General features: G+C 41.6%; 3 protein-coding genes across 4 annotated transcripts in view; 2 read left to right on the top strand and 1 right to left on the bottom strand.

The window, feature by feature from the left end:
* The window catches only part of sash1b (SAM and SH3 domain containing 1b), a 42,944-nt gene extending 26,361 nt beyond the window's left edge, over positions 1–16,583 (top strand). The window contains exons 3-19 of the mRNA XM_018703709.2: positions 5,382–5,510; positions 5,982–6,032; positions 6,432–6,481; positions 8,205–8,248; positions 8,602–8,688; positions 8,796–8,908; positions 9,184–9,285; positions 10,355–10,472; positions 11,055–11,455; positions 11,874–11,945; positions 12,039–12,182; positions 12,294–12,426; positions 12,721–12,890; positions 12,990–13,196; positions 13,466–13,616; positions 13,863–13,994; positions 15,371–16,583. Coding sequence (XP_018559225.1) covers positions 5,382–5,510; positions 5,982–6,032; positions 6,432–6,481; positions 8,205–8,248; positions 8,602–8,688; positions 8,796–8,908; positions 9,184–9,285; positions 10,355–10,472; positions 11,055–11,455; positions 11,874–11,945; positions 12,039–12,182; positions 12,294–12,426; positions 12,721–12,890; positions 12,990–13,196; positions 13,466–13,616; positions 13,863–13,994; positions 15,371–16,059 — 2,793 coding nt within the window. The 3' untranslated portion in view covers positions 16,060–16,583. The remainder of the gene's footprint in view (positions 1–5,381; positions 5,511–5,981; positions 6,033–6,431; positions 6,482–8,204; positions 8,249–8,601; positions 8,689–8,795; positions 8,909–9,183; positions 9,286–10,354; positions 10,473–11,054; positions 11,456–11,873; positions 11,946–12,038; positions 12,183–12,293; positions 12,427–12,720; positions 12,891–12,989; positions 13,197–13,465; positions 13,617–13,862; positions 13,995–15,370) is intronic.
* A 55-nt stretch (positions 16,584–16,638) lies between these two features.
* ddo (D-aspartate oxidase) lies at positions 16,639–20,236 on the bottom strand. The gene is given in 7 exon segments (XM_018703708.2): positions 16,639–17,718; positions 17,720–17,843; positions 17,953–18,056; positions 18,058–18,130; positions 18,242–18,350; positions 18,519–18,715; positions 19,971–20,236. Coding segments are annotated over 6 exon segments (1,017 nt in total). The 5' UTR covers positions 18,691–18,715; positions 19,971–20,236; the 3' UTR covers positions 16,639–17,283.
* Positions 20,237–20,337: 101 nt separating this feature from the next.
* Positions 20,338–25,324, top strand: zbtb24 (zinc finger and BTB domain containing 24). Of its 2 annotated transcripts, none has more exons than XM_051078011.1 (7): positions 20,338–20,380; positions 21,120–21,986; positions 22,463–22,630; positions 22,736–22,819; positions 22,911–22,994; positions 23,084–23,165; positions 23,800–25,324. In XM_051078011.1, the coding sequence occupies exons 2-7, from the start codon at positions 21,149–21,151 to the stop codon at positions 24,656–24,658; spliced, it is 2,115 nt and encodes a 704-aa protein (XP_050933968.1). In that variant the 5' UTR covers positions 20,338–20,380; positions 21,120–21,148; the 3' UTR covers positions 24,659–25,324. The 2 variants fall into 2 exon arrangements, with proteins under 2 accessions (XP_050933968.1, XP_018559237.1); XM_018703721.2 differs by lacking the exon at positions 20,338–20,380 and adding an exon at positions 20,406–20,566.
* Positions 25,325–25,339: the final 15 nt, after the last annotated feature.

A 25,339-nucleotide genomic window follows, 5' to 3' on the forward strand; every position in this document is an offset into this window, starting at 1 on the left:
GCAGTGACTGACAGGATGAAAAGTGGAATCAGAGCTGTGTATTGCAGACCTCGCTAATGCAGTTCAAACAAGACCAGGTATTCTGTATGCAGTGTGTGTATCTGTGACTGACACCATGCATGTCACAGCACAGCCCTTCTCGTCAAACTCTCATTTGGGACTTGTCACAACCCACTTACCACTCAGACATGAATGGTTAAGCTCTTCCTCTGATCCTCTCTTTCTCTTTAGGGAGCCCCGGGCTGTCGATCCAGACTGGGCCCCAAGGTGCTCTGGAACAGCAGTCATTCTCACAATCACACATGTTTTTTCACTTATAATACATATCACTGCTAACATGTGAAACTCTTCTCTGATTCTACAGTAGCTTAACAAGCCAAAGATATTTCTGCACCATGTCTGTTTATGAAAACATCTCAGAGACAGTTTTGACATCAAAAAAGAAGCTACAAAGAAGACTGCTTCTTTTTTTTCTAAAACATGGAATATATAATTCCTTCTCAGGGTTCACCTTAGAATTGGACTCAAATTCAGATTATATGATCTGCTTTTTGAAATTTTCCATGTGATGTGATGCTATCACTGCCAATATGTGCTTGTCTATCAACAGACACATAAACTGTGTCGCTCTCCTGAGCACAGAGTGATCTCCGCTGGGATCAAAGCTCAGATGAGTGCTCAGGCGTTCCAGGTCGGCACAGGGGACCTGATGGTGATAGTAAAGGACCTGGCTGACACGGAGGAATGGCGTCCATCTCTGGACTCACCCTGTGCTCCGAGGTGACATGCAGCCTGCCACTGTGTAGCCAGGCGGAAAACTGCCCTTTCTGGCGAGAGCTACCTCGGCCTCTTGGCACCATGAGCAGAGCGTAGCCCTCCACCATCTCCACCATCCGTCTGCAGCTCAGCATAATCTGCTGCCTCCTGCCGCAGATCTGTCACTGGTATTGTTACCTCCTGCTGCTGCCGTTCGCTGCTCTGGAGTCAGTGATCAGTTACTAAAGATTAGAGGCAGTAGAGTCATGATTAGACAAAGATGCAGAGGGTTATTTCTCCACTCTTAATCTCATTGACTAATACTACAAGCAAACGAGGTCACTCCCCTGATACTTACTTGATGCCTTAAGGATATATAAAGATGCCATTTTTGATCTGTAGAAACACTACAGCAGTGAGTAGGGTTCGCAGCTGCTTCCTCTGCATCTGTTTGCCTCTACTACAAGACTTGGTTGCAAGTTGATAGCATTAAGTATTAGCACGCAGAGGATTTCCTGTCACCACCACACTTTATAGTGAAAGGAAGTATTCAGTTTTCACTTCAATGTGTTCAATTTCACTTCAGCTTTTTAACTCACCATCATTACCCTCAGCCCTCTGTCACTGGCACATCAGTGAGTAACTGAAAGTTGTTGATGTAGAGTTACTATTTGCTGCCACCTGCTGGTGTTCAGACTGCTAGTGCGGAAAAAGGTTTTGAGGTACCGAACATGTCTGGTCAACATTCAGACATTTACTGTATTTTGTTAACAAGCCGCTGGAGTTGTATCTTTTAAAATTAATATTGTTTCTGGTGGTGGAGGAAGAGGGACAGGAGGAATCATGGAAATGAGTAATCTACATATCTACCTTGTTGTCAGTGTGTAATATTTATTTTTGCCCTACTTTTGTTTGTTTATTTTTCTTATATATATATATATATATATATATATATATATATATATATATATATATATATATATATATATATATCCTGTACAGACTGCCTGTACAGGCAGTGTTCTCTTTTCTTTCTCTTACTCAGACACAAATTCTGTCTAGAGCTTTTTAGGCATAAATCAGAAAATAATCCACAAAATCCAAACTGTACAAAATGCGGCAGCTATACTACTATCAAACAGATCATATTACTCACCTTTTAATGTTTTACACTGGCTAACACATGAGAATGTCATTACAGATTTACAAAGTTCTATAGGATTGTGGTAAGAGACAAACCTCCATATCAGCAGAGGGAGACATAACTGGTCAATATTCAGCATTTCTTACAAAGCCAACATTGGCCTGACACATCGCTTTACCCTCCTGCAGACATAAACATGCAGGCACACTCTCACACACTAAGAGGTGGTGGTTTATTTGAACATGTGAGTCAGCCAGTCCCTGTGGGCCACAGCTGGAGGGAGTAGAGCAGCCCCACCCAGCAGCAGCGTCAGCGTCATGTGTGGTTGAAACTCCCCCAACCTCCTCTCAACCAAGCTCCCTCTGATTTATGCGTGCCGGACACCCCTCCCCTTCACTTCAGGATGTCCTTGTCCCCCACTCAGTGAACATAGTTAAGTTTTAAAACGAAGCCCTTCACTTACAGCGGTGTGGAGCAACTGAGGAGCAGCTAGTGCTGGGGTAGCTACTGTTGGCAACTAGATCCCTGTTTGTGGTGAGTGTATTTTTATGTTTGTACTGGAATGCAGTCCTATGGTTAGAGCTGGTATTTTCCTGAAGATCCATTGAGGAAAAATTCAATTTATGTAGCCTTGTTTCAAAAGACAACTTTGTGTTTCCATCTTAAACTTTCTCTGTGGGCTTAATTGCTGTTTTAGTCAGATGATCTCACATGATCTTTAGAAACAATCAGTCAATACTCTGTTGAAGACATATTCAATAGTCTTTCATGGCATTGTCAGTGATGTTTATATCACTGGATTCACTGCTGAGCTAAAACCATGCAGTGACAGTCTCTTTAAATAAAGTTTCTGGATTGATTGACAGATGACTGTTGTGTGAGATGTGTTTGATAACTTTCAAAATAAGGACATTAAATGGGATATTTTCAGTCAATCTGGTTTTACTAAGCCCTGTTTAGCAAAAATGCTGCTCTGCTACGTCAGTCCAGATGTGGTATTCTGCGGATTATAGTTTCTGACAAACTTGAGTTGGCAAAGTTAATTCTCCTAGGACATTTATTATCAGAGAAGCTGTCAGTTATAGAAAATTATATTCTGGTCTTTAACTGTCTGAACCCTCTGATAATCTTGGTGTTGACGTCTTAAGGCAGAGCTACTTACAACACCTCTGGTTCAAAGCAGCATAAAGCTGTACAAATTATTTGCTGATACTTTGTCACCCAGGCCTGGTTGTCCTAAAAGGGTGAGACAGGACTGAGGAACTGTAAAAACACTCATTAGACACTTTAGGCCCTCGGGGCACATGGATCTTTTGTCTGCCTGTGAGATGCTCAGCGCCTGAGAAATGTGACACCACACTCTCCTCTTCAAGCCTCTGTGGTTGATGTCTCATGCTGCAGTTTTGGCTCAGAGACCATTAATTTGGAGACAGCATACTGGAATATTTTCCCCAAAACTACCATTCTGTGAGAAGTTTTGGCACGAGAACGGGACTCATATTGTTTATTTGATTTAACATTCAGGTCAGTTTGTTTTCCATAGGCCTAAGCTGTGTTTACATTCATACATTCATCTGTAACAGGGATGTATACACGCACCGTGCCTAATAAGCACTCACGGCAATGCAATATCATGTGGCTGTGTCACAATAGGCTGTTTATGTGGATCAGTGGCTGTCTGAGGCAGAAGATTTGCTGCAGCCAGGCACAGTGCAGAGCTTCTCAGTCGGCCTCAGCCTCAGTTCTTGACTGTATGAACAGCAGCCAGATTTTCAGGCCTTTTTCAACCCGGGGGCATGTCATTTACCAAATGAATGGATCTCTTTGCTGGACAGTTGAGCTAGTTACAGTCTATCATGCCACGAGACAAGTGAGCCCACAGTATTGGTTTTCACTGCAGAGGACTGTTTTCAGCAGTCACATTTGCATACCTTCAGGGTCTGGCATGACTGAAACATAATAATAATGATAATGATGCGTGAAATAGTTTATGGACATACCGGATGGCTATTACTGAAGATTAGACACAGCTTATGTTCATCTGCCTAGTCTTAACATGTGGCCAGGCATGATGAGGATGATGCTGTACCACCCACAATATAATCTTTTTAATTTTATTTGTCATATTGTCTTTAGTTCTTTGTGTAAGTCATGAATGACTCAAGTTGTCTCACTGCTCTGCAGGAACTGCATGACTATGTGTTTATTCAATCACACAACAGTATCATTTATCTCATTTATCCCAGTAAGAGCAATTGTACGCAGCAGCTCACTATCCACATCAACAGATTCACACATACACACACAGCAGAGAGGAAAGAAACGAAAACACAAAGGATAAAAAATTAAAAACTATAGTACATGGAATTGTTAATAAGTACGTTTTAGGCTAAATGGACAATTTGTAATTTTGTTAAACATCCTCAAAAATGGTGAAGTAAAGATTCTACCACCACCTTTACTGGGCCTGAAACTTTATATAAAGGATTCAATCCAACATAATTAAAACCAGGCTTTATAAAACACAACTTAAGTTTGGATATGTTACTCCCTAAAAGCAGCTATTATCAATAGATTCATATGAAAAATAGTTTACATGACGACTGTATGTGAAAGGAGTTGCTATTAGTGACAGTGGTGTGGTTTTCTTGCCCACAGCTTTACTGTTATATTTTGGTTCACTTTTACCTCTCTCAGAGCGTCATATCCAGACACAGCAGGCAGGTGTTTTCAGTGAAAATACTCCTGCTACCTGCACAGCAGCACATGGCAGACAGCAAGGGAAGGTCTTCACTGAGAGACAGTTTGAGTTATCTGGATTTAAAATACCTCTTTAGTCTTGAACTAGGGTCATTGCCCTGACAAGGAAACCAGCCACCAACCCTCAGCAAAAATTCCCTGAGATGATTTATCTCTCATTCGTCCTCTTCCCACATAAAAAAACATATAACTTCAAGTCGCACAATTCTAGGAAACTAAAAGGGGTCACGTTTAGCAGTTTGCTCCGTGTCAAGACAAAAACTCATCTGACCAAGTGACTCTGCTTCTTGTGATTTACGGTAGACTGAACCGTGGCCTCTTGTGACGACTCCTGATCACTCTAGGAGAGCTGAGTGAGAGCTGCAGCTGCGTCACACGGTGCTTCCTCTAGCCAGGGGGTCGGGTTCTGAGTAGGGCTGACAAGGTGAAGGGGGGTCACCAGGCAGGAAGACAACCGGTGAAGACGGGAGGCAATATCACAGCTGGACATCTGTGATGCTTCTACCCTCCCTGCGCTTTATCTCAATGTTTCCTGGCTCTTTGTGTTGCTGCTCGCTATACTAAAGCTTGAAACAATGGCTTATCATGACAGTGGTCAGTATTTACAGTGTCTGCCTGCTGTTTGACATTTCACTCAACATCTGTGGGGTGTCGTTTTCCTCTTCTGGTCTGTGCTCATATCTGTGTACGTGTGTGTTTGAATGTTTCTTATCTTTCGCAGGATGGCTCAGTGGGGAACCTTGATGACCTGGCTCAGGAATACTCTCAGTATTACGGCACCTCCCTCAGTGACGTGTGTGAAAGGATGGAGGAGCTGCGGAAACGCAAAGTAGTGCACGATGCCGAGATGGTAAACAGTCTTATCAGTCTTTGTCTTGTCAGTTAAGACCCTAGCTCATCAAAAAAATCTGAACTCTCAGCACTAAATGATTGAAGTTCTTTCTGCTGTCATCTTGCTCATTTACCACGCTTTCTTTTTGAGGAATGGTTTGACATGTTGGGAAATAAGCTTATCTGAATTAGATGAGAAGATTGATACCACTCACATCTTTTATTCAGTATGCAGTAACAGCCAGCCGCAGCTAAGCTAACCTAGGCTAATACTTAACATACAGAAATGAGAATACTATTAATTTTCTCCAGTGAGGTTCAGACACCTGTCGTTCAGCAACTGCAGAGATCATAACCAGGTGCACACAACTGTTAACTGGTGTTATTCCATATTGTGGACTGGCTAATTCAGTGAGCTGAATATTGTTTCTATTTCTATGTTATGATGACACTATAATTTACTCCTCCACTTCCCCTGCCTGTGTTTCAGGGAAAGATTGACTCAGTGGCCACATCAGTGCAGCTCCGCTCTCAGATCCAGGTGAGTGTCCAGCGCTCAGTGTGTCAGACCCCAGGAAAAGGCAACTTCCTCCTCTGTGCGTCAGCAGACTGATAAGAGCTGAGGAATTGCCTTGTCATGATTATCCTGAGCAAAACCAAAGCAGAAGACTGAAAAGTAACATTTGACTGACTGTGATGCAGAGAGCTGACCTTGAGACTGTTCTTAAATGTTAGAGAACATATGTTAAAACATGGTAAAATGTGACCAGTTCACTATGTGGGTTTTGTTGCCACCGAGTAACAATAATAATAAGCTATTCTCTTTCCTTAGAAGGAAAAGAAAATTCTGCAATTTAAAACTGCCTTTAAAAAAACCTTGGTAAATTTAAGCATTGCCTCTGTGTGTATTTATATTCACACTTTTTAAAATCTCCTTAAGGAATCCCTCGGACTCAGCAGTACCACATCCACTCCAGAGACAGAAAGAAGGTAAAACTGATTCCAATAAAACTTGTTTTTTAAATGAAAGTTGGAAATCCGCAGCATCAGTATGTTAATATATATTCGGCTACCAGAAAGGCCCAGCATCCTTGACCAGGGCCTCTGACTGCTACTATTACTAAGTAGCAGTAAATACTATTATAGATAATAATAAATGACTGAGACTATTATTATGTCCAGATAATGTGTAGTGTTGTGGCTTTACAGACTCTGTCATTATTTATTTAAGTCACGTTTGGAAGTTGAACTGTGATTTCTCTGCTGTGTTATCTTTTTGTCACCCTGTGGACATGTGTGTTTCCTCTGCTTCCTTGTGCCCTCCAGTCACATTTATGAAACATTTCTGTGTCCCCTCTGAACTTCCTTCCTTCCCTCCATTGTCTCTTTTAAAGGATTTCGAAGATTAGTCATATTTTGTCATTGGAAAGCTGATCAAGATGAAAGATATTTGGGTGATGACTAATGATGAAGCAACACATTGATTTGATTAAGCTTGTTAAAAAGAAATGAGCTTGAAAATTGGGCAATATACCCATGTTTTCAAGGATTTTCTTGTTGTCTATAGGCCTGTCTGCAGATACAGAACACAAGAGACAAATCTCCCTCTGTGACTCCTGTATTCAATCAGGATTCACTGGAAACTTACACTTCCCCCTAGTGGGACTAATACATAATGCTGGAAGAAGCTGGTGCTACCAGTATCTGTAACCACATTATTTTTATAGTAAAGTTTTTGAGCGCTTATGTTTTAAATTGATGTCTGTTAAGTTTAAATGTGTCTTTTCTTCCTATTCTGAGTAATTTTTCAAATCTGTTGAAATCATGATTTAAATTTGTTTATTCACAAGTGACACCTTTTTTTTTCTTGGCAGAGGGAAAGGGAAAGTTATCTTGTTGTCATCATAGTGTGTGGGGTGGCTTGATGTCATTACTTTCTGTGGTAAATTTGAAGCCCGTAGAGAACTACACAAATAAATTTGATCTGAAGGTATCAATTTAACAAGTCACTTAACAAGTCTAAAACCAGTGCAATAAGTAGGTGTCATAGATAGTTTAACATTTCCTTAAGACAAGATGACAAACCACATCTGTTCAGTGTCAGGGAAATAAGTGACTAAGTTTGATAGTTGTCCAGGTATTTTATGTATCTGTGGTCAGGTAGGAACCTCCACTTTGGCTGTAGACCTACACCAGCAACAACTGTGAGCTTAGAGAGAGACTGTAAGAGACAGACAGTTATACACAACAAACAGCCCAGAGAGATGAAGAGAGAGAGACAGATGGATAGAGAGAAAGAGGGAGGGTGAAAGTGTGCAGGGAATGCAGAGGCCACGTTAGTGCTGCTGTTGCTGCAAAACCCCGATTGGACATGAAAAGGCTCTATTGTTCCTGCAATGGCCGTGGAGCACTGACCTCTGTTCATCAGCCAAGAGCAGCCAGTCTTTTTCATCTGTTTTGACTACTTTGATTTGACTTTACTATGATGCTACTGTCATGAGGGACAGAGCGCTTTTGTGATTTTTATTTTGTAATTTATTTTTTTTGTTAATCTGACGCAAATCTGGAGGATAGAAAGACATGTTGAGGGAGATGGTGGGATAGCAGGGAAAATGAAGAAAATAACTTTGGAAAACAGGTACTGTTTTGTTCAGGGATTTGATTCCCAATTTGAACTCTTCAAATGAAGTAAATATTTTGTTTGAATTTTTAGGTTTCCTGTGCACAAATCTAGCTCTGATGATGGATCATCAGGAGGTATGTTGAGATTTCATATAGATTATAATATATTTTATACTTTATCGTAAGTAGAATCTGATTAATGTGACTTTCTCCACTCTATTCTGAAGTGGTGTTTATGTTTGCATTACAGTGTGGTTTGTTAAATTCAGCATATATTCTTTCATAATAGCAATGATACTGTTGAGTGAATCCTTTTAAATACTAAATATTGGATTTATGCCTCTATGTTTTTGTGAACTCTGTAAGTAAGGACATATATATAATATCTATTATTGTTTACCTGCTCTGAGTTTTGTTGTTTAACTTTGTGTTTTAGATATATTTTTTCTCTGCTCTGCTAAATTAAACTGAATCATTGTTCTGTGTAGGAAAATGGGATGGAAAAAGAAAGAGCAAGTCTTTTTGGCAGAGTTTCCGAAAATCACAGAAAGGAGTGATGCGTCAGATTTCAAAAGGTGTGTCAAGTTAAAAACAGAAAAGCACCTGCTGTACTCATTGACGTATTTCCACATTTTTATTATTTGACATTATTTGTCAGCTGACATTTCTAATCTTTTTACAGGTGACGATGTTGGTTTTGTGGCCAGTGAAATTACCATGAGCGATGAGGAGCGTATCCAGCTGATGATGATGGTGAAGGAGAATATGATTTCTATAGAGGAAGCCCTTGCACGGGTATGAAGTCATGCATCTCAAATTCTCCACTTTACGCTTCGCTGGCGTCATGTTGAAGTTACAGCTGATTTGTCTTTCTGCTTTGTCACAACTTAAAGAGTTTGCTGAACATTGCCACTGATGAAATGGCTCAAATATCAAATTTTCTTTAAGGCACTTTTGCCAAAAGTCCCCTGAGAACTCTTTTTACAAATAAAACTGGTAAACAGCTGGGAGATTATAGATGTACTATGGTGCTGCATCATGTATTATAACAGGGTCGTCTTTTTTTGCAGCTGAAGGAGTTTGAGATACAAAACAGACAGACGTGCAGGTCTGATCTCACAGAGTGGACCGATCCCTCCAGCCCCAACACAAATGAGTCGTTCAACTGCAACGTAAGTCTTCTAAGTTCCCAGTTTGAGGGCACCTTAGTTGCTTTTTAACGCCGGATCACGACTTCAGGCAGTGTGTTGTGCATGAGGGACTCTGATCGACCAGTGCCAAGGCTGCTGAGCTGTTGACAGCGCCTCTCTCTTTTCCCTCTGTCCCTGTCCCGGCAATGAACCGGGGCCCCTCTAAAGCCCTGCAGCTCAGGGCACTCTCCCAACTGCAGGGCACTGGGCGGACTTCTATTCATTGCCGTCAAAGCACTAACCCCCTATTGTGCTGTAGTGTGCGGGTGGATTCAGCACAGGGCCCTGTTATGCAGGTCGCAGCTCTTTTATGCACGGGTGGGGTGATTAGGGGGCTCAGGTTCAGGGCACATTTTTCAGATTCATCTGGATGGCCTGACAGTTTCTCTCTCTGCTCTGTGTATGTTCTCCTCTCACTTTCTCTTTCTGTGTGATGTGTATTATTTATAAACCACCTCTTCTTACACAGACTTACTCTTCTTTATTACAGATAAAACAGTCAGCTTCATTTTGCCCTTTGACGTGTATTCGGGGATGTACAGAAGGCTTATGTTTTGGTCAGAAGCTAAAACCACAGAATATATGACCCGAGCCTTCAAATGTGAACCACTTATATTTTAACCAACCATCATTTCAAATGATGGTTAAGGTGATTTCCAAGCAGCTAGTATTTCTTTTTTCCCACATGTAGAAAGCCTTTTATATTCTGATGTGATGCAGACTATATGGTGCAGCTGTTTGCATGGCCTTTGCTGTCATCACTGTGGTTTCCTACCACAGTTTTATATTTGGAAGTAGGTTCCACAGAAGGCTCAGCAGCATCTGCAGCAAACACACATCTTAAATACCTTTTTAATTTAATACAAGTCAGTAGAAATGGAGAGCATCTCTTTTCATATCCAAAATATTAGACTTTACAGCTGGCAACATCTGGAATTCACCCACAGTGTTATTTTACCTCAACTACAAAGCTGAGAGTGAAAGTGAGAGGAAATGTTTCCTATAAATAAAATTCGTACTTGTCTCTTCTATCAGCCCTGTGACCTGTCAGACAACTGAACAGGAAGAATCTGCTACGTTCAGGAGACTTCATAAACTGGTCAACTCGACCAGGAAGGTGAAGAAGAAGCTGATCAGAATTGACGAGTCCAAGAGGCCTGGAGCAGAGGGTACTAATAACACCATCACACTTTATCTCACAAAGCTGAAGTGGATGTGGTAGCCATTTTAGTTTTGAAGTCTATGTAGAAACCCCTGAATGGTCACATTTTCACTGCCATACTGTGTGATGCTTCTTCATTTAAAAAAAAAAAGATGATGAGAGAAGTTTTTATTCAGGGCAAGTCTGTGGATCTTTTGCGCTACAGGTGGCAAAGATTCAAAAACCAACAGGTGTTTACAGAAAGAACAAACAGTGTATTAGGAGGAAATAGTGTACCTGGGACACCACAGTGCTGAATGTGATACAGAGTCTAGACAAAATATCAGTAATTGTGCTGGATCTAATTACTGTTTTGGCCAAGCCTATGTACTGTAATAACAGTATTTATCATGTGTTTTCACTAGTTGTAAAAGTCTGTGAGAGTATGTACTTTTCAGCATGGTTATGGTAATTTTCCAAAACCTAAAAAAAAACATATTCTGAAGGTGAACTTCCCGTAGTATTGCCCTTGGATGACTATGACTACTGTAGATTATATCTGACATTCAATGAAATTCTAACTGTATTTGTATGGAAATCACCCTACCAGAGAGCCTTAACACAGATGGTCTTCCCTGTGGAGATGCCAGCACCTCCCTGTACTCAGGTGTGCTGAAGAAGCATGCAGTCTGTCCTGTGGACTCCTTGGCGTCAGCTCTGCAGGAGCAGCTCATATACGACAGGGACTCTGACAGCCTGACCACCTCCCCCTCCTCTAGCAGTCTGGACACCTGCAGCAGCCAGAAAATCTTCCAGGCCTTCAGCAAGTCCAGCGAGAGCCCTGTTCTCCAGGAGACAAATGTAACAGGGGAGGTGAGGGAGCCAGGGGAAGGCAGTGGCTCTTCATTTTCTGATACAGAGGGTTGTAACGAGGAGGAGGCCAAACTCGCTCGATCAGTGACTGATGGAGAGCTCCGTCACCGTATCCTCAACCCACTCAGCCACCATGGGGTGAGTGCAGAGGAGCCTTTGCATAAGGAAAACCCAAATTCAGCTTAAAGATTATCACAGGAAGTTTTGTGTGTCCCAAAATGGCCCATTCATCAATGAAAATCCAAGTTTCAGACGGACACACACACACACACATATTTAATCTTCTCCTATCCCTTTTCACCCTGCATCATCACATCAAGTCCTAACCTAACTGGTAACTGAGTTAGTATTTTATAAGCCACCAGTTTGACCACCACCTGCCTGTTAAATGTAAACGACTGCCAACCCAGTATAAGATGTAGTCCAGACACTGTCTTAATTATTATTATTATTATTTTTATTTTTTTTTTTATTTTTTTTTTAAAATTCAAAATTACATGCCAAACATTTTCTGATTCCACCTTCTCATTTGTCATGTGTGTGTTTGTTTTCACAGAGAGCTTGTAGTTTTGGAGGATTTGACTTGACCAGTCGCTCAGTACATCCAATCTCTGACAATGATGACACTGTACGTAACTGTCATTTGTTCCGAATTTACATGAACTGAATCAAAAGTAGTTAGAATTGTGTATTTATTTACTGTTTTTTGTCTGTAAATCAGAACAAAGATGGAGATGGAGGTGTGAGAGATGCTGTCAAGTCTCCACCAACATCACGTATTTCCTTGGGCAAAAAGGTCAAGTCTGTGAGAGAAACGATGAGAAAACACATATCCAAGAGATACCACTGTTCTCTCTCTGAACAGGTATGTACAGTCAGTATATCACATTACAGCAGAGAAGCATATATCTGATTTACTGTTATAGATTGTGCAGATAGTAATGATAAATATATTTCTTTTTTCTCTGTATTTTAGTCAAGCCCAGACCGCATATCCAGCTGCCCTCACTCGCCTCAGATAGATTCTGACTCTTTGGAGAAACCCAAACTGAAGCCAGGAGGCTCAGTAGAAAGTCTGAGGAGTTCCCTCAGCGGACAAAGTTCCATGAGTACGTCTGTGTGTTTACAGTGTGTGTGTGCTAGGTCTGGGTGTACTTAGCAAATAATTCTCTAGTGTTTGTTTTAACTTGACCTTGGAACACCAGATGTGTGGTGTTTATCAGACAAACGTTTCATGGACATTAAATGGCTTTTAGATAGTCTAAACTTTCTGTGTAAAACCGAGAAACATCTGGCACTTCTGTCAAATTAAAAGACATATTAAAAATATTTCTCAAATACTAAGAGACCCGTGGAGACTTGTGGTTTTGAAGCGGCTCATTGTTCTCTTGTGGTTTGTGTAGGTGGTCAGACAGTAGGCACCACTGACTCCTCCAACAGCAACAGAGAGAGTGTGAAGTCTGAGGACGGGGAAGAGGATGAGCTGCCTTACCGCGGACCTTTCTGTGGGCGTGCTCTGGTTCACACTGACTTCACCCCCAGCCCCTATGACACTGACTCCCTCAAACTGAAGGTCTGTCTACAGTAACAATCCAGTAAATCACACGATACTTGTTGTGATGAGTTGCTCTCTTCTAAGAAACTCAAACCTCACTGGTCGTGTGTTTTTCAGAGCGGGGACGTCATTGATATCATCAGCAAGCCACCGATGGGCACATGGATGGGGATGCTCAACGGTAAAGTCGGCACCTTCAAGTTCATTTATGTGGATGTCCTGAATGAAGAGGAGGTGAAGCCCAAAAAGACGCGCAGGAGGAGGAGGGCCCGGCAACCCAAACCCACCTCTGTGGAGGAGCTCCTTGATCGCATCAACCTCAAAGTAACAACCTCATAACATGACCTAAATCACACTTACTTTGGACAGAGCCAGGGCTTGATGCTTCTCATTTTTATGCAAAATTAAGAGAGCTGTTTGTTAGCTCTAGCCTTATCCGACCTCAGGATCGGACAACATTTGTTATTTTAAGAATTGGAGAAAAATACTAAATGTTGGATTTCTGTGGAAGCCTGATCTACAGTTCAAATTAATTCCTCCCACATTTTTTTTATCGATCTGTTTGCGCATCATCCATCCTCTTCTCTCTACAGGAGCATCTTCCCACCTTCCTGTTTAACGGCTACGAGGATCTCGACACATTCAAGTTGCTAGAGGAGGAGGACCTGGATGAGCTGAACATTAGAGATCCCCAGCACAGAGCTGTGCTGCTCACGGCTGTGGAGCTGCTGCAAGAGTATGATGGTGGGTCAGGTAATAAACAGGGTGTTACATCTCACCTGAGCACAACCAGAATTACTGTCAAAAACAAATCACACCTGCAGAGTCACATCTGTCAATTGTGATAATATTTATAATTATTTTTTCTTTCTAAACTAAAGTAATTCATTCAAGTATCTCTTATTGTTCCTACCCCTGCTGTCTTCAAATGCACACTGAGATCATCAGATGTAACTGTCTGCCCCCTGTTGGTGGTATTGTGCCCTGCAGGAAGCAGCGACCCAGAGCGAGGCAGTCAGTCTGGAGGCTCCCAGGAGAAGCTGCTCCTGGATAGGCGTGGCCTCATGGGAGATTCCCCACGAGACTCAGGCTGCTACGAGAGTAACGAGAACCTGGAGAACGGTAATGACAGTCTGAGTCGCCTGTGAACACTGTCCTCCTCCTCCTCTGCCCACCTCTGCCTCATCCTTCACTACAAAGACTCGGTGTGGTCTTCGGTCCTTCTTGACACTCGAGCATTCCAAGTCACCAAATTCAGTTTTCATGCTCTTCTGGAAAAGACTCTGCTATCGTCACATTTACTTCTGGCGCTCTCTTTTTTTTCCCAAAGCATCTTCTTCTTCTTTGAGTCATACTTTCCTCTGTTTCTGCATCATCGAACTGTTCTGCGGTCACTTTTTTGTCTGTTCAGTGCTTTTGAGAATTGACATTACTTGCCTTTCCTTACAAGCGTTGCATTCTCAATATAATATTCAAAATGGAGACGAGATAACACAGGGTTCTCTGTTTATAATGGGACTTGAAAGTTCACGTACATAATTTTAAAATGGGCAACATTGAAAGACATTTTTCACACCTGTGAACAATCTATATGTGGAGCAGCTCGTAGATCTTCTCACAAAATAGATCTGCAGTTGTGAGTTGTGTGGTGGGTTTTGCGTTTGGTGAAATTGGTGACTGTTGAACCGATGTGTGATAAGAGTGTTGAAACAAAACTCTAGATATAAATAGTTAAAAATAACTCTTCTCAGTAATTGCAGTACATACAGTACTTACTGTGAATGCTTGTTTTATTCATAGCTATATCATTCTTATCGTGGTTACTAGCTTCAGTCTTAAAATTGTCAAAATGCAAAGAGTTGTGCTTACTGTAAATGAGGGCTTCTGTGAATGTCAAAGGTCATGTGGTAATAGAGCAGTGTCTGATCAGCCACACTGTATAGTGTATTTCTCTTAAGATTTTGCTGTTTGTGTGTATATTTTTTTAGTCCAGTAAAATATAATGTTGCACAATATTTTATGATGTGCCTGAAAACTGCATAATGCAGAACAATTAAAATATTTACTAAATAGTATAATTATACTTGTTAAAATATGGCATTTTGTATAATTGTAAATGCACTAAAATGCAGACTTAGGACAAGTGGTTTAACACAGTGAAAGGACAGAGTTTAACACCTCTGACTGAAGTGTGACAGGGTTAGGGTCTAAAGTCTCTGCATTTTCTGACGTGTGCTTCTGTCATGGTTGAGCGTGAGGAATAAATTGCTCCATGCTTTACCAGACTTGACTGCTTGCTTCTTGTCTTTCATTCATCATTCATTTTTAGCGCACATGTAGATGTTGTTTTTGTCCTGTTCTTTTCTCAGGCATCTTATTGCATCAGCCACTCTTTTCCTGACACTGAGTGCTCTGCTGTTTGTTGTGTTTAAGTCGAATACATATCACAGCTGACTGGCATCTGCATGATCTGCACACACTGCACTTGTTTATTTCAGGAAGGAACAAAAAGACTTCTTCATCCATGAGCAGGTCCTCCTCAGGTTTTGAGTCAAGCCACCTCTCATCCCCAGAGTACCCTGCCCACCCTCCCTCCCTGCCCTCCTCCAGCCCTACTAAGACTATACTCCACAGTAAACCAAGAAGCCTGCCCTGTACCTTACCATCACCGAGGCCCCCTAAGAGCAGCTTAAGTCTGCTAAGCTCAGCAAAAGGTCATCTTCGCAGTGGAGCCATTGTTAAGAGCCAGAGCTGCATGGAGCTAAGAAGAAACCCAGCGCCAGGGCAGCTGAGGCGCTGCCGCTCCCTGTCAGACTTCTACAAACAGCAGAGGAAGAAACTCATCAACCTGAAAGACTGGAATCTGACTCCCAGACCCAGGAATGAGGAGGGCACGAAGCAAACCGTAAATCTTCAGAAACATTTTAAGGTCACGTTTCCATCCTCCCAGTCTTCAACCACAGCACATGATGCCATGTGTAGCACTTCAAATGTAGCCACAGACAATGTGTTTACACCTAAACAAGGAGAAACACGACAGAGAACACACCTCAAGCTGCTGAGCCACAGCACCAACAGAAAGCTCCAATCATCCCAGAAATACACCTCCTCTGTCAAACTCACAGCGAGAGCCTTTAATAACAGAAACTGCTGGCATGTACACAAACCACATCTCTGCAGAGGATAAGAGGAGTCGCTCAGTCTCAGCCACTTCTGAGGCCCGTCGACTGAAAATGCAAAGACATAAGAAGACATCTGTAAACTCAGTAAATCTGGGTTCCCTGAGTGAGGAAAGACTCCAGGCACAGGACACAGATCTCAAAATGTAGCCACTTCCTGAAAAGTTGTTGGAATCAAAAGTACAGTAAGCTGTCATTTTATATTTGTCGATTGCTATATATATGATATGTTTGATAATGACCATGTTTTTTTTCTTTCTGGAAATGTAATGATTTTCAAAAATGCTGTAAAGAAGCTGAAACATGCCTTAAAACTTCTGAAGTGAAAAGCGTACACGAATGATACAGTGTTAGATCATGTTATATACTCGTCTATTTATACACCAGTCACTATTTCTTCATTCAGCTGAATCCAAACTGTACAAAAATCTGCGTAAATGAAGCATTTGCTCTTTAGATTTACTGTAGTTCAACATTTTTAAACAGTTCTTTAAGAGTTTATTATAATATATGGACTCTCCATTACTCTCTTCTCTTGACATGTCACATTCTGACCCTAAAAACAAAATGAATGTCCAGACAAAGTGTTGCTAATAAGAGAAATTTGTTGATATTTGTGTCATCTAAGTACAATCAGTGACAGAAATTAGGAAGAAATATCAAATGTACTAGTTCACACAGTAAACAATCAGTAGTTTTGCGGCACACAGGTACAATCAGTGTATTTCAGAAACTCCATTTTATGTAAATTGTTAACAAAAAACATTTAGTAGTAGAACAGTTGTGCTTATCACATCAGTAATTTTTGTACAGTATTTCTCAATTCATTAACTTAATTAATAAAGGCTTCTTTGATATATACAAGGCTGTTAATCACCTCTCTAGCCTCACTTTAATAAATGTTTTCTGCCTTTCTGACAGTACATCTCTGCACTCAAAGGCAGCTGTCTGTTACTGGCACCAAAAAACAAACAAAAAAATCTGTTTATCATGAAATTCCCTCATAAGCAAGAATTGTTCACCACTGTTATCAGTATATTAAATTACTATTAAATTCACTATTTATGAAAAAATAGTGAATTTAATTATGTTTTTTCTTATGTTCTTTCTTACTAATGCATTTAATAAGTTTTGATTTGTTGTCTCTCAGTGATTTACATCTCCCTGAAACTGTGTTATTAAAAATATGATATCAGCACTAACTAAAATGAGGATTTAGCAGCAGAATTTGTTCACAGTTTCGCTTGTGGAGGCATCTCACGAAGGCAATTTCTGACCAGCCCCAGTGCGTCCAGGGCGGTTCCCCAGGCTAGAGTGACTCCCCAACCCCCATGGCCGTAGTTATGGACCACAGGCACTCGTCGGCCCTGCAGCTGCACCACCTCCCTCTCCACCCTCGGGTTCCTCCTGCTTGGCCTCAGACCGACCCACTTGCTGAGAACTTTGGCTTCTCTGAGCGACGGCTCGAGCCTGATGCAGCGTTCCAGGATGCTCTCTGTGTCTCCTTCGTCCACCTGGAGTCGCCAGTCGCCCTCCTGCCTCGTGCCGCCTACGGTGACGCTGTGTATGCCGGGGTAGATGTACGTCTTCCCGTCTCCATCTCGAATAAAGTGCTGTAGCCAGGGTGCCACCACCTTGAGGACCTGGCCTCTGACTGGGTACACTTGGATTGTCACCCACCAGCATTTTGGAGCCCAGACCAGAGCAGTTGACAATAATATCATAGCTGCTGCTTAATTCATCAAGACTGGTGACTCTCCTCTGCTGCACTTGGCCTCCAGCTTTTCTGAACCTTCAGAAATGACAAGAGATAATGTCAACATCATGTCATAGAGAGTACACCCAACTGTTTTATATATACACTCAAAGGTCCTGTAGTAGATTAAAAACATAAGCTTAACCTCTTCTCGAGCCACGGCAGGTAGCTTGTGCATTCACATTTGATGGTGGTGAACGCCTGGCCAAACTTGTGATCCGGGAACCGTTTCAGTTCTCGGGCGGTCATAGGATCGAAAACCGATCACAAACTCTGACCAGAAGGGTTTCTTATCTGCTGGAACCTCTTTGAAGATTTGCCAGCTGGAGGGGAATCAGAACAAAATCACCATAAGACAAGAGATCTGTTTCAACAGAGACCTGATGAGTATATAACCACCTCTGTATGGCACTGTACAGTGTAACAGTCGTTACCCTGAGCTCAGCATTACTCCAGCTTCCGGCGAGTGTTGCGATTGGGCAATGGCCAACAGGTGTTCAAAGCTGTCCTTGAACCACCGCTTTTGTCTTTCCAAGGGAATATCTGATAGAGAAACACAGTAAAATCACTCACTTCCAACATGTTAAACTAACACGTGCTGCATATTAAAGAGTGGATGATGAGATGATGCCACTGTGATAAAATTGCATCCCTGACTACACAACATTTTGAAACGTGATGCCCCTTTTTGTGAGAGATATTGTTCCCTACCTGGAAACTTTGCAGCAAACAGGATCCCAGCAGCTCCATCACTGGTGGTGTCCGGGCTGAACTTGTCAGCCAGCAGAGTAACGGAGCACGAGGGAAGAGCCTCAGCGATGCAGACGGCGGTGGAGAATCCGATCACTCCGGCTCCCACCACTGCAACCCTGACGGTTTTCATTGTGCATCTCAATCTGGAGGTAGACCTGAAGTAGAGGATTGTGTCAAGTGCTGCAAAACAACCTTTATTAATACTGGTTCTGCAAAAGTTAATCCCAAAGTGACCCCACAGTCCAAGGATCAATAATACAGTCCAACACCCTGCCTTTGTGATAGTGTTACATAACAGACACTGTAAACTAGGTCACACACAGCCATAAAAACCCAGTTATTCCAGTTTTAAGTACTTTTCTTTGATAAAACTGAGTCATTTTGTTAATGATTCAACAATTATACACAAACAGAGACAGGGCAGACTTAAATTCTTTTCTCTTTCTCCTCAGTGTCACAGTATCTTATAAATACATGAGGCAGGTGCCCTAAGACCAGCTATATTCACATCCTCCTAATCCTTACATTGAAAATATTCTATTTAATTGAGTAGAATTTCATGGGTATCACAGCTGGAGTATTATTATATTTTAGCACATTTTTCTTTCTGATGCATAAAACTATAAAGAAGCATATTTTCATTTTAACTTGGGCTCATAAAGGACATAGACTCAGCTGTTACTTAGCAGAGACTAATGTATTTTTTATTAACTGTCAATCTGTTGAGTATTTTTAATTAATCAAACAGTTATTAAAAATAAAATGCTTGTTTTCTCCCACGAACAGTCCAAATCCCAAAAAGATATTCATTTAGCAATAATACAAAACATAGAAAATCTGTATTTCATTATTACCCAAATAAATAAATTACCAGAGCTGTTGATTGATTAATGGACCAATCACTGCAGCACTAACCTGCAGATTGGTCAATACTGAAAGAAGTAGCTAGTTACAACTTTTAAAAAAGATTATTTATAAATTGCTGGGCAGTTTAATCTGTCAATGTATCATACTTTATAAACTAATCTTAATCTGCACTAAGAACTTTAGCTGTCAAATACATACAGTGGAGTGCAAAGTCAATTAATTCCTTCTGTTCCACCACGAAATATTTATATTATGTGCAAGGTGCACAGCCTTAGCTACTTATTGTTTGCAGTAAAGTTGATGTGAGCTTCCTCTCATGTTGTGAAATCCACCATGACGAGCCAAAAAATTTTTCTATTCAATGAAGGGATTAGTCTCTTGACATTCAAGGTGCAGCTTCTTCAAAACAGACTGTGAAGTGTAATCTTCATGGTACTGTTATTCAAATTTTGATCGACCTTTTACAAACTGCACACTCTGATCACACTGAGTCCGACACAGTTTTTCTAAAGCTAAGTGCAGTCAAGCCAACCTGTCGCCTACCTGTCCGTGAATTAGATTCACTATCTCCTTCGTCCGCTGCACAGAAGGCAGCAAATGTTTACTTCTTCAGCCTTTGGGGAAAGTGCCGGTCATAAATAGAATCTCCCCAGCAATGACAACGATTATTTCAATGAACAAATATACGCTGCATAAAAAAATGCACGTTTGCACCAGTCATTTCTGGCACTGGTTTAACATTGTAAACAAAACATATGGAGCATTTTAATCCTGTTCATATGGAGAGAAACCAAGTTGATCTATAAAACATGTGATGGCATTCAGCCCGTTCACAGAGCAGGAGCTTGTGACGTCTGTAGAACATTGTAGATCAGCTGTGTGTGGATCTCGTCAGAGGGACCGCACATCTCGCGAGACGTCATTCATATTCACGTCCAACGACTGAGGCGAAGGTAAGGTCCTAAAAGCTCACTGTTTTAAATTACACCGCGGTTTGTGCGCTTTGAACTGTTTGGGTCCTGTTACTGACAAACGTTAATACACTCCATTATTTCAGGCGTTCCACTTTTCTGTTTCTAGTAGTTTTGTGCTGTTCCTGGTCAGCAGCGGATGCTTTGTTTGATGCTTTGTTTGACGATGTAAGTTAGCTTGTTTGCTAACCTCCAAGTTGTTCGCATCAGTGCACGGGGTTTACCTGTAGTTTAGAAACCAAACATTAGCAGGTGAACTTAGCATCAGTGTGGCAGACACTACTAAATACTTGTAGGAAGCCCTACACCAAATTGTTATAAAAGATATAATCACGTAAAAAAATCATTATTTGTGCCTTTTCAAGCACCAGTACTGAAACAAACACTTACTGAATCGATCAACCACTGATCATTTGTTGTTATTGATCTAAAATGCAAACACCTGTTTCCAGCTTTTCAGAATTTCTGGATTCATTTTATCTTTTCTAACTTACGTTTTTGAACCGGTCTGATTTCAACAATTTGAAGAGATCAACCTGGGCTCATAAAGGTCATTTTTAATCATAACATTCATGTATTCAAGTATTTTCATTATCAGTCAATACTGAAAGTGTTTTGGGCATCTTTAAAGTTAAAGCAAAGTTAATTAAATTACATTTACATACAAAGACAGATGTTCCTCTCAGTCTTGTTTTGACAGATCCTTTTTTCTTTTCCTCAGAGACAGAGGTGATTGTATTTGAGAGGAACATGTCTCAGAATACAACAGCCCCGACTTCATCACTCACGGCTCTTCATTCAGATTCACACAAGCAGAGCATCCTGAGCAAATTCGACAAGCTCAGGAAAAGGGACCTGCTGTGCGATGTCACCTTTGTCGTGGAAGACGTGCACTTCAAGGCGCACAAAGCCCTGCTGGCAGCGAGCAGCGAGTACTTCTCCCACATGTTCACGTCAGAGGATCACATCAGCCGGTCCACATATAAACTGGACGGTATGGCAGCTAAGATGTTTTCTGCTGTGCTGGAGTTCATCTACAGCGCCCAGGTGTCTCTGGAGGAGGGCACCACAGAGCAGCTCCTGGCCACGGCTCATCTTATGGAGGTCAACGACCTTGTCAAAGTGCTCACTGAACTCACAGGCTCTGCTGCCAGCGTTAGAGGTGATGAGGTGAAGGCAGACAAAGCTGAGGTGCCTGATCCGTCGAAACGCAAAAGAGGACGACCAAAGAATAATGTGGCTGCACCTGCACCTGTAACAGAGCTGGAGGGGAGAAGTACTCCATGTGAGAGCTCAGAGGAGGGACAGGCTGGAGATGTGGACTGCCAGGATGTAGATGTCGACTCTCTACCCAGAGACGATGCAGATTATAACCCAGGGGCGCACCAGAGCCGACAGAGCAAACGCAAAATCAGGCCTCCAACAAAATACAAGAGTTACAAAGTGGGCTATGACTCAGCAGTAAGCAACGAGCCTGGGAAAAGAGGAAGGAAAAGGAAATATCCCAACACAGAGGCTCGGTGTGAGGAGTGTGACAAAGTTTTTAAAAATCACCTCTTTTTAAAAATTCACCAAAGGACTCATACAGGTATTTTTATGTGTTTTAAGTTATTAACAGTCAGAAACCTTGGTAAAGGTTGCACTATTTCATCAAAGAAGAACTGAGAGGCTGCAACCAACACTTATTGTCATTATCAATACATCTGACAGTTATTTTCTTTAACATCAGCTGATTGTTCATTTTCAGAAAATAGTGTAAAACCTTTTTTGTGTGTGACCAACAGTAAAAAAAGACCCAGAGATGTTGAGTTTACTGTTGTAGAAAACTTGAATATATATATAATAATTTGAGAAGCATTCACAAGTGAATTTTTGGCATTTCAAATGATTTATCAGTTATCAAAACTGTTGCCAATTCATTTTCAGGTGTCAGTCATCATGATTTTAGGAGGAAAAGTTGAAGCATCTGTCTCTCACTGATCAAATAAACCATATTACTCTGCTGGTGATGCTGTACCTGCCACCTGTATGTATCCCTCACTGTATTTCACACTGCTCCCCCAGGAGAGAAGCCTTTCCGGTGCCCGGTTTGTGGGAAGAGTTTTACCCAGAAGCACACTCTGCTGGTTCACCAGCGTATGCACACCGGAGAGAAACCGTTTGTCTGTACCGTCTGCTCCAAAGCTCTCTGCACCAAACACTCCCTACAGGAGCACATGAACCTCCATGAAGGTGTTTTATTTTCTGATGATTACTTTTTCCCATCATTAATGAATCAGTCATGGATGTACTCAACTGCTAAACTGTATATTATTTTTATTTTACTTGTATCTTTAGAAGAGAAATCCTTCAACTGTGATAAATGTGGAAAAACTTTCACTCAGAAGAGGCAACTTAAAAGTCATTACAGAGTTCATACAGGTGAGAATCAGCAGAGAAACAGCAGCAGGTTGATTCTAAACTTCTCACTTTAAAGGCTGAGTAATGTTTTTATTTATTTTTGTAATTAAAGGTAAATCGTTACCAGAATGTGCTCAGTGTCATCACAAGTTCATGGACACGGCTCAGCTGAAGAAACACCTGAGAACTCACACAGGTAAAATTAAGCTTCAACAGATCTGTGAGTAATCAGTGAGATATTAAAACTAACAATAGTTAGTGTTTTCATGAATGATGTTTTTACAGGTGAGAAGCCGTTCACATGTGAGATTTGTGGAAAGTGTTTTACAGCAAAGAGCACACTGCAGACTCACATCAGGATTCACAGGTGAGAAATATATTCTAACCTTGATATTTACTTAAAGGTTCTTAATTCATTTCATTTATGAGCTGCTACAGTTAATATTTTTACATTAACAATGGATTAAATGACTATATGCATGTAAAAGGTGTCTCTTGTAGTATGAGTAAGAGACGATGGTATTTTATTATCAGAATACACACATTTAACTTGACATTATAATCACAGATACAGCTTTTAATCCAGTTTCCCAGTGTTTTACATATTGATCATCCCGTAGTCTAAAGTTAAAGGTCATTTTCTCCATGTAGATTATTTTGTTGAGGCGTCCATTCTTCCTGAGGGGATTTTCCAGGTATATTGTGACAAAAAAGCCAATCTGTTCCATCTGTTTCAAATGTTCTTTATTTACTTTGTGTTTTTAAAAAAAGGGTCAGCCTTTTCTTTTAACCACACTGCCTACAGTATTCATCCTGTCCCTGATAACCTCTTTGAATACATTCAACAAAATATTACATTTGCTCTCCGTGACGTTGAGCTGGTAGTTAACAAGATAGGATAGTTTTAGGAGGTTTGGAGTTCTGCTGTATATCCATGATATTAGAAGTTATCTTAAGTCAGTTAATGCAGGTATCCCATGATAATGTTTCTTCTGTTGCAGAGGGGAGAAGCCATATGATTGCAACATCTGCGACAAGTCGTTCTCAGATCCCAGCGCCAGAAGACGCCACGTCATCTCTCACTCAGGAAAGAAACCCTTCACCTGCTCCTTCTGCAGCCTCTCATTTACCCGCCTGGACAACCTGAAAACTCACACTAAGTCTCACAGCAAGGAGAGAGCAGCGTCAGCAGAGGCCTCGTCAGAAGTGGCGGTGGCGGCAGCAGACGCCTCAGCAGCTCCTCAGGTGCAGCTGCAGCTCCAGCAGTACAGCTCTGACCAGGAGATCCAGCTGGTGGTGACGGGTGACGTCAACAACATTAATTTTGTGCCGGGTCAGGAGCAGGAGATCAGCATCATCACCACAGAGGGTGAGGCGGCAGAATCAGCCCACTCCAGACTCACCCTCCTCACCCAGCCGTCAGGACACGTGCAGAACGTGGCTCTGGTCACTCAGGGCGCTGTGGTGGACCAGGCCGCTCAGATTCAGACCGTCAGCATGCTGGAGGGACAGATGACGCAGCAGCCTGAGCAGATGCACGTCATCACTCTGAGTAAAGAGGCGATGGAGCAGCTGCAGTCCCACCACGGTCCTCCGCAGCCCCTGCAAATAGCACAGCGACCCGTCCAGCAGCTGCAGGTGATGCACCCGCCAGTCCAGCAGCTGGAAACCTCGCAGGCTCAGGCGAGCAGGGAGCAGCACAGCCAGGCCATTCACATCAGCAGCCAGAGCGGCCAGCCCATCTCCATCAGCCAGACCAGCGAGCAGATCTCCAGCCACCACATCCAGGGACAAACGTTTCAGATCCAGGCGGGAACCGTCTCCTACCTGTACACCACCGGGCTGCCGCAGGAGGGCTGAGTGTGGCCTGGACGTAAATCTGACGCTGGTGAATCTAAACTGAAATATGCTGCTACAGGACACATCACGAGTAGATGAGCACAGTTCTCATCATCAAGTAAGAGTATTTTTATAGGAACCAGTTTTACTGCTTTTCCCACTGAAGAGCAATGAATTGACAATGTAATGTTTTCTGTTCAAATATAATATGTAGTAGAGTCAGCTGAGAAAAAACATTAACTGTGTGTAAATCCCTGCTCACAGTTTACAACAGTTTATGGATGACGACTCCAGTTTGTGATCAAAAACGTTTGCATGGATTATGAATCTGAGTTGATTTTCACACTGGACTGGACGTGAGAAGAATAAGAATAAGCTTTGTCAGCAATAAAAGTATATGCAATTAATAAAAAAACAATTACCAGTGTCCTTAAAATATTTCTTACAATTCTGTTTTATTAAAACTCATCAACAGCATTTTAATTTAGAAATGGATAGAAAGGAGTTTATTGTTCATTCAATTTGAAACTTGAATTATGTTTATAACAGTGGTGGAGAAGAAACAGTCTGAATACAACAGATAATAAAATGAGGTGTTGAATGAAAATGAGCAGGTTTATCTCTTTGCTTTTGAAGTAGATTAAATTTGTTCACGTTAAGCTGTAAACCAACCAGTAAATCAGCGTTCAGCACAGCCCAACA

This window comes from Lates calcarifer, linkage group LG19, assembly GCF_001640805.2.
Source record: "Lates calcarifer isolate ASB-BC8 linkage group LG19, TLL_Latcal_v3, whole genome shotgun sequence".
Taxonomy (NCBI): Eukaryota; Metazoa; Chordata; class Actinopteri; family Centropomidae; genus Lates; species Lates calcarifer.

Excerpts from the sequence above, each read along its gene's own strand:
- zbtb24 (XM_051078011.1), top strand. The coding sequence starts at position 21,149 with ATGTCTCAGAATACAACAGCCCCGACTTCATCACTCACGGCTCTTCAT. Across the intron at positions 22,631-22,735 it reads GCACATGAACCTCCATGAAG|AAGAGAAATCCTTCAACTGT; the intron begins GTGTTTTATTTT and ends TTGTATCTTTAG. Across the intron at positions 22,820-22,910 it reads TCATTACAGAGTTCATACAG|GTAAATCGTTACCAGAATGT; the intron begins GTGAGAATCAGC and ends TTGTAATTAAAG.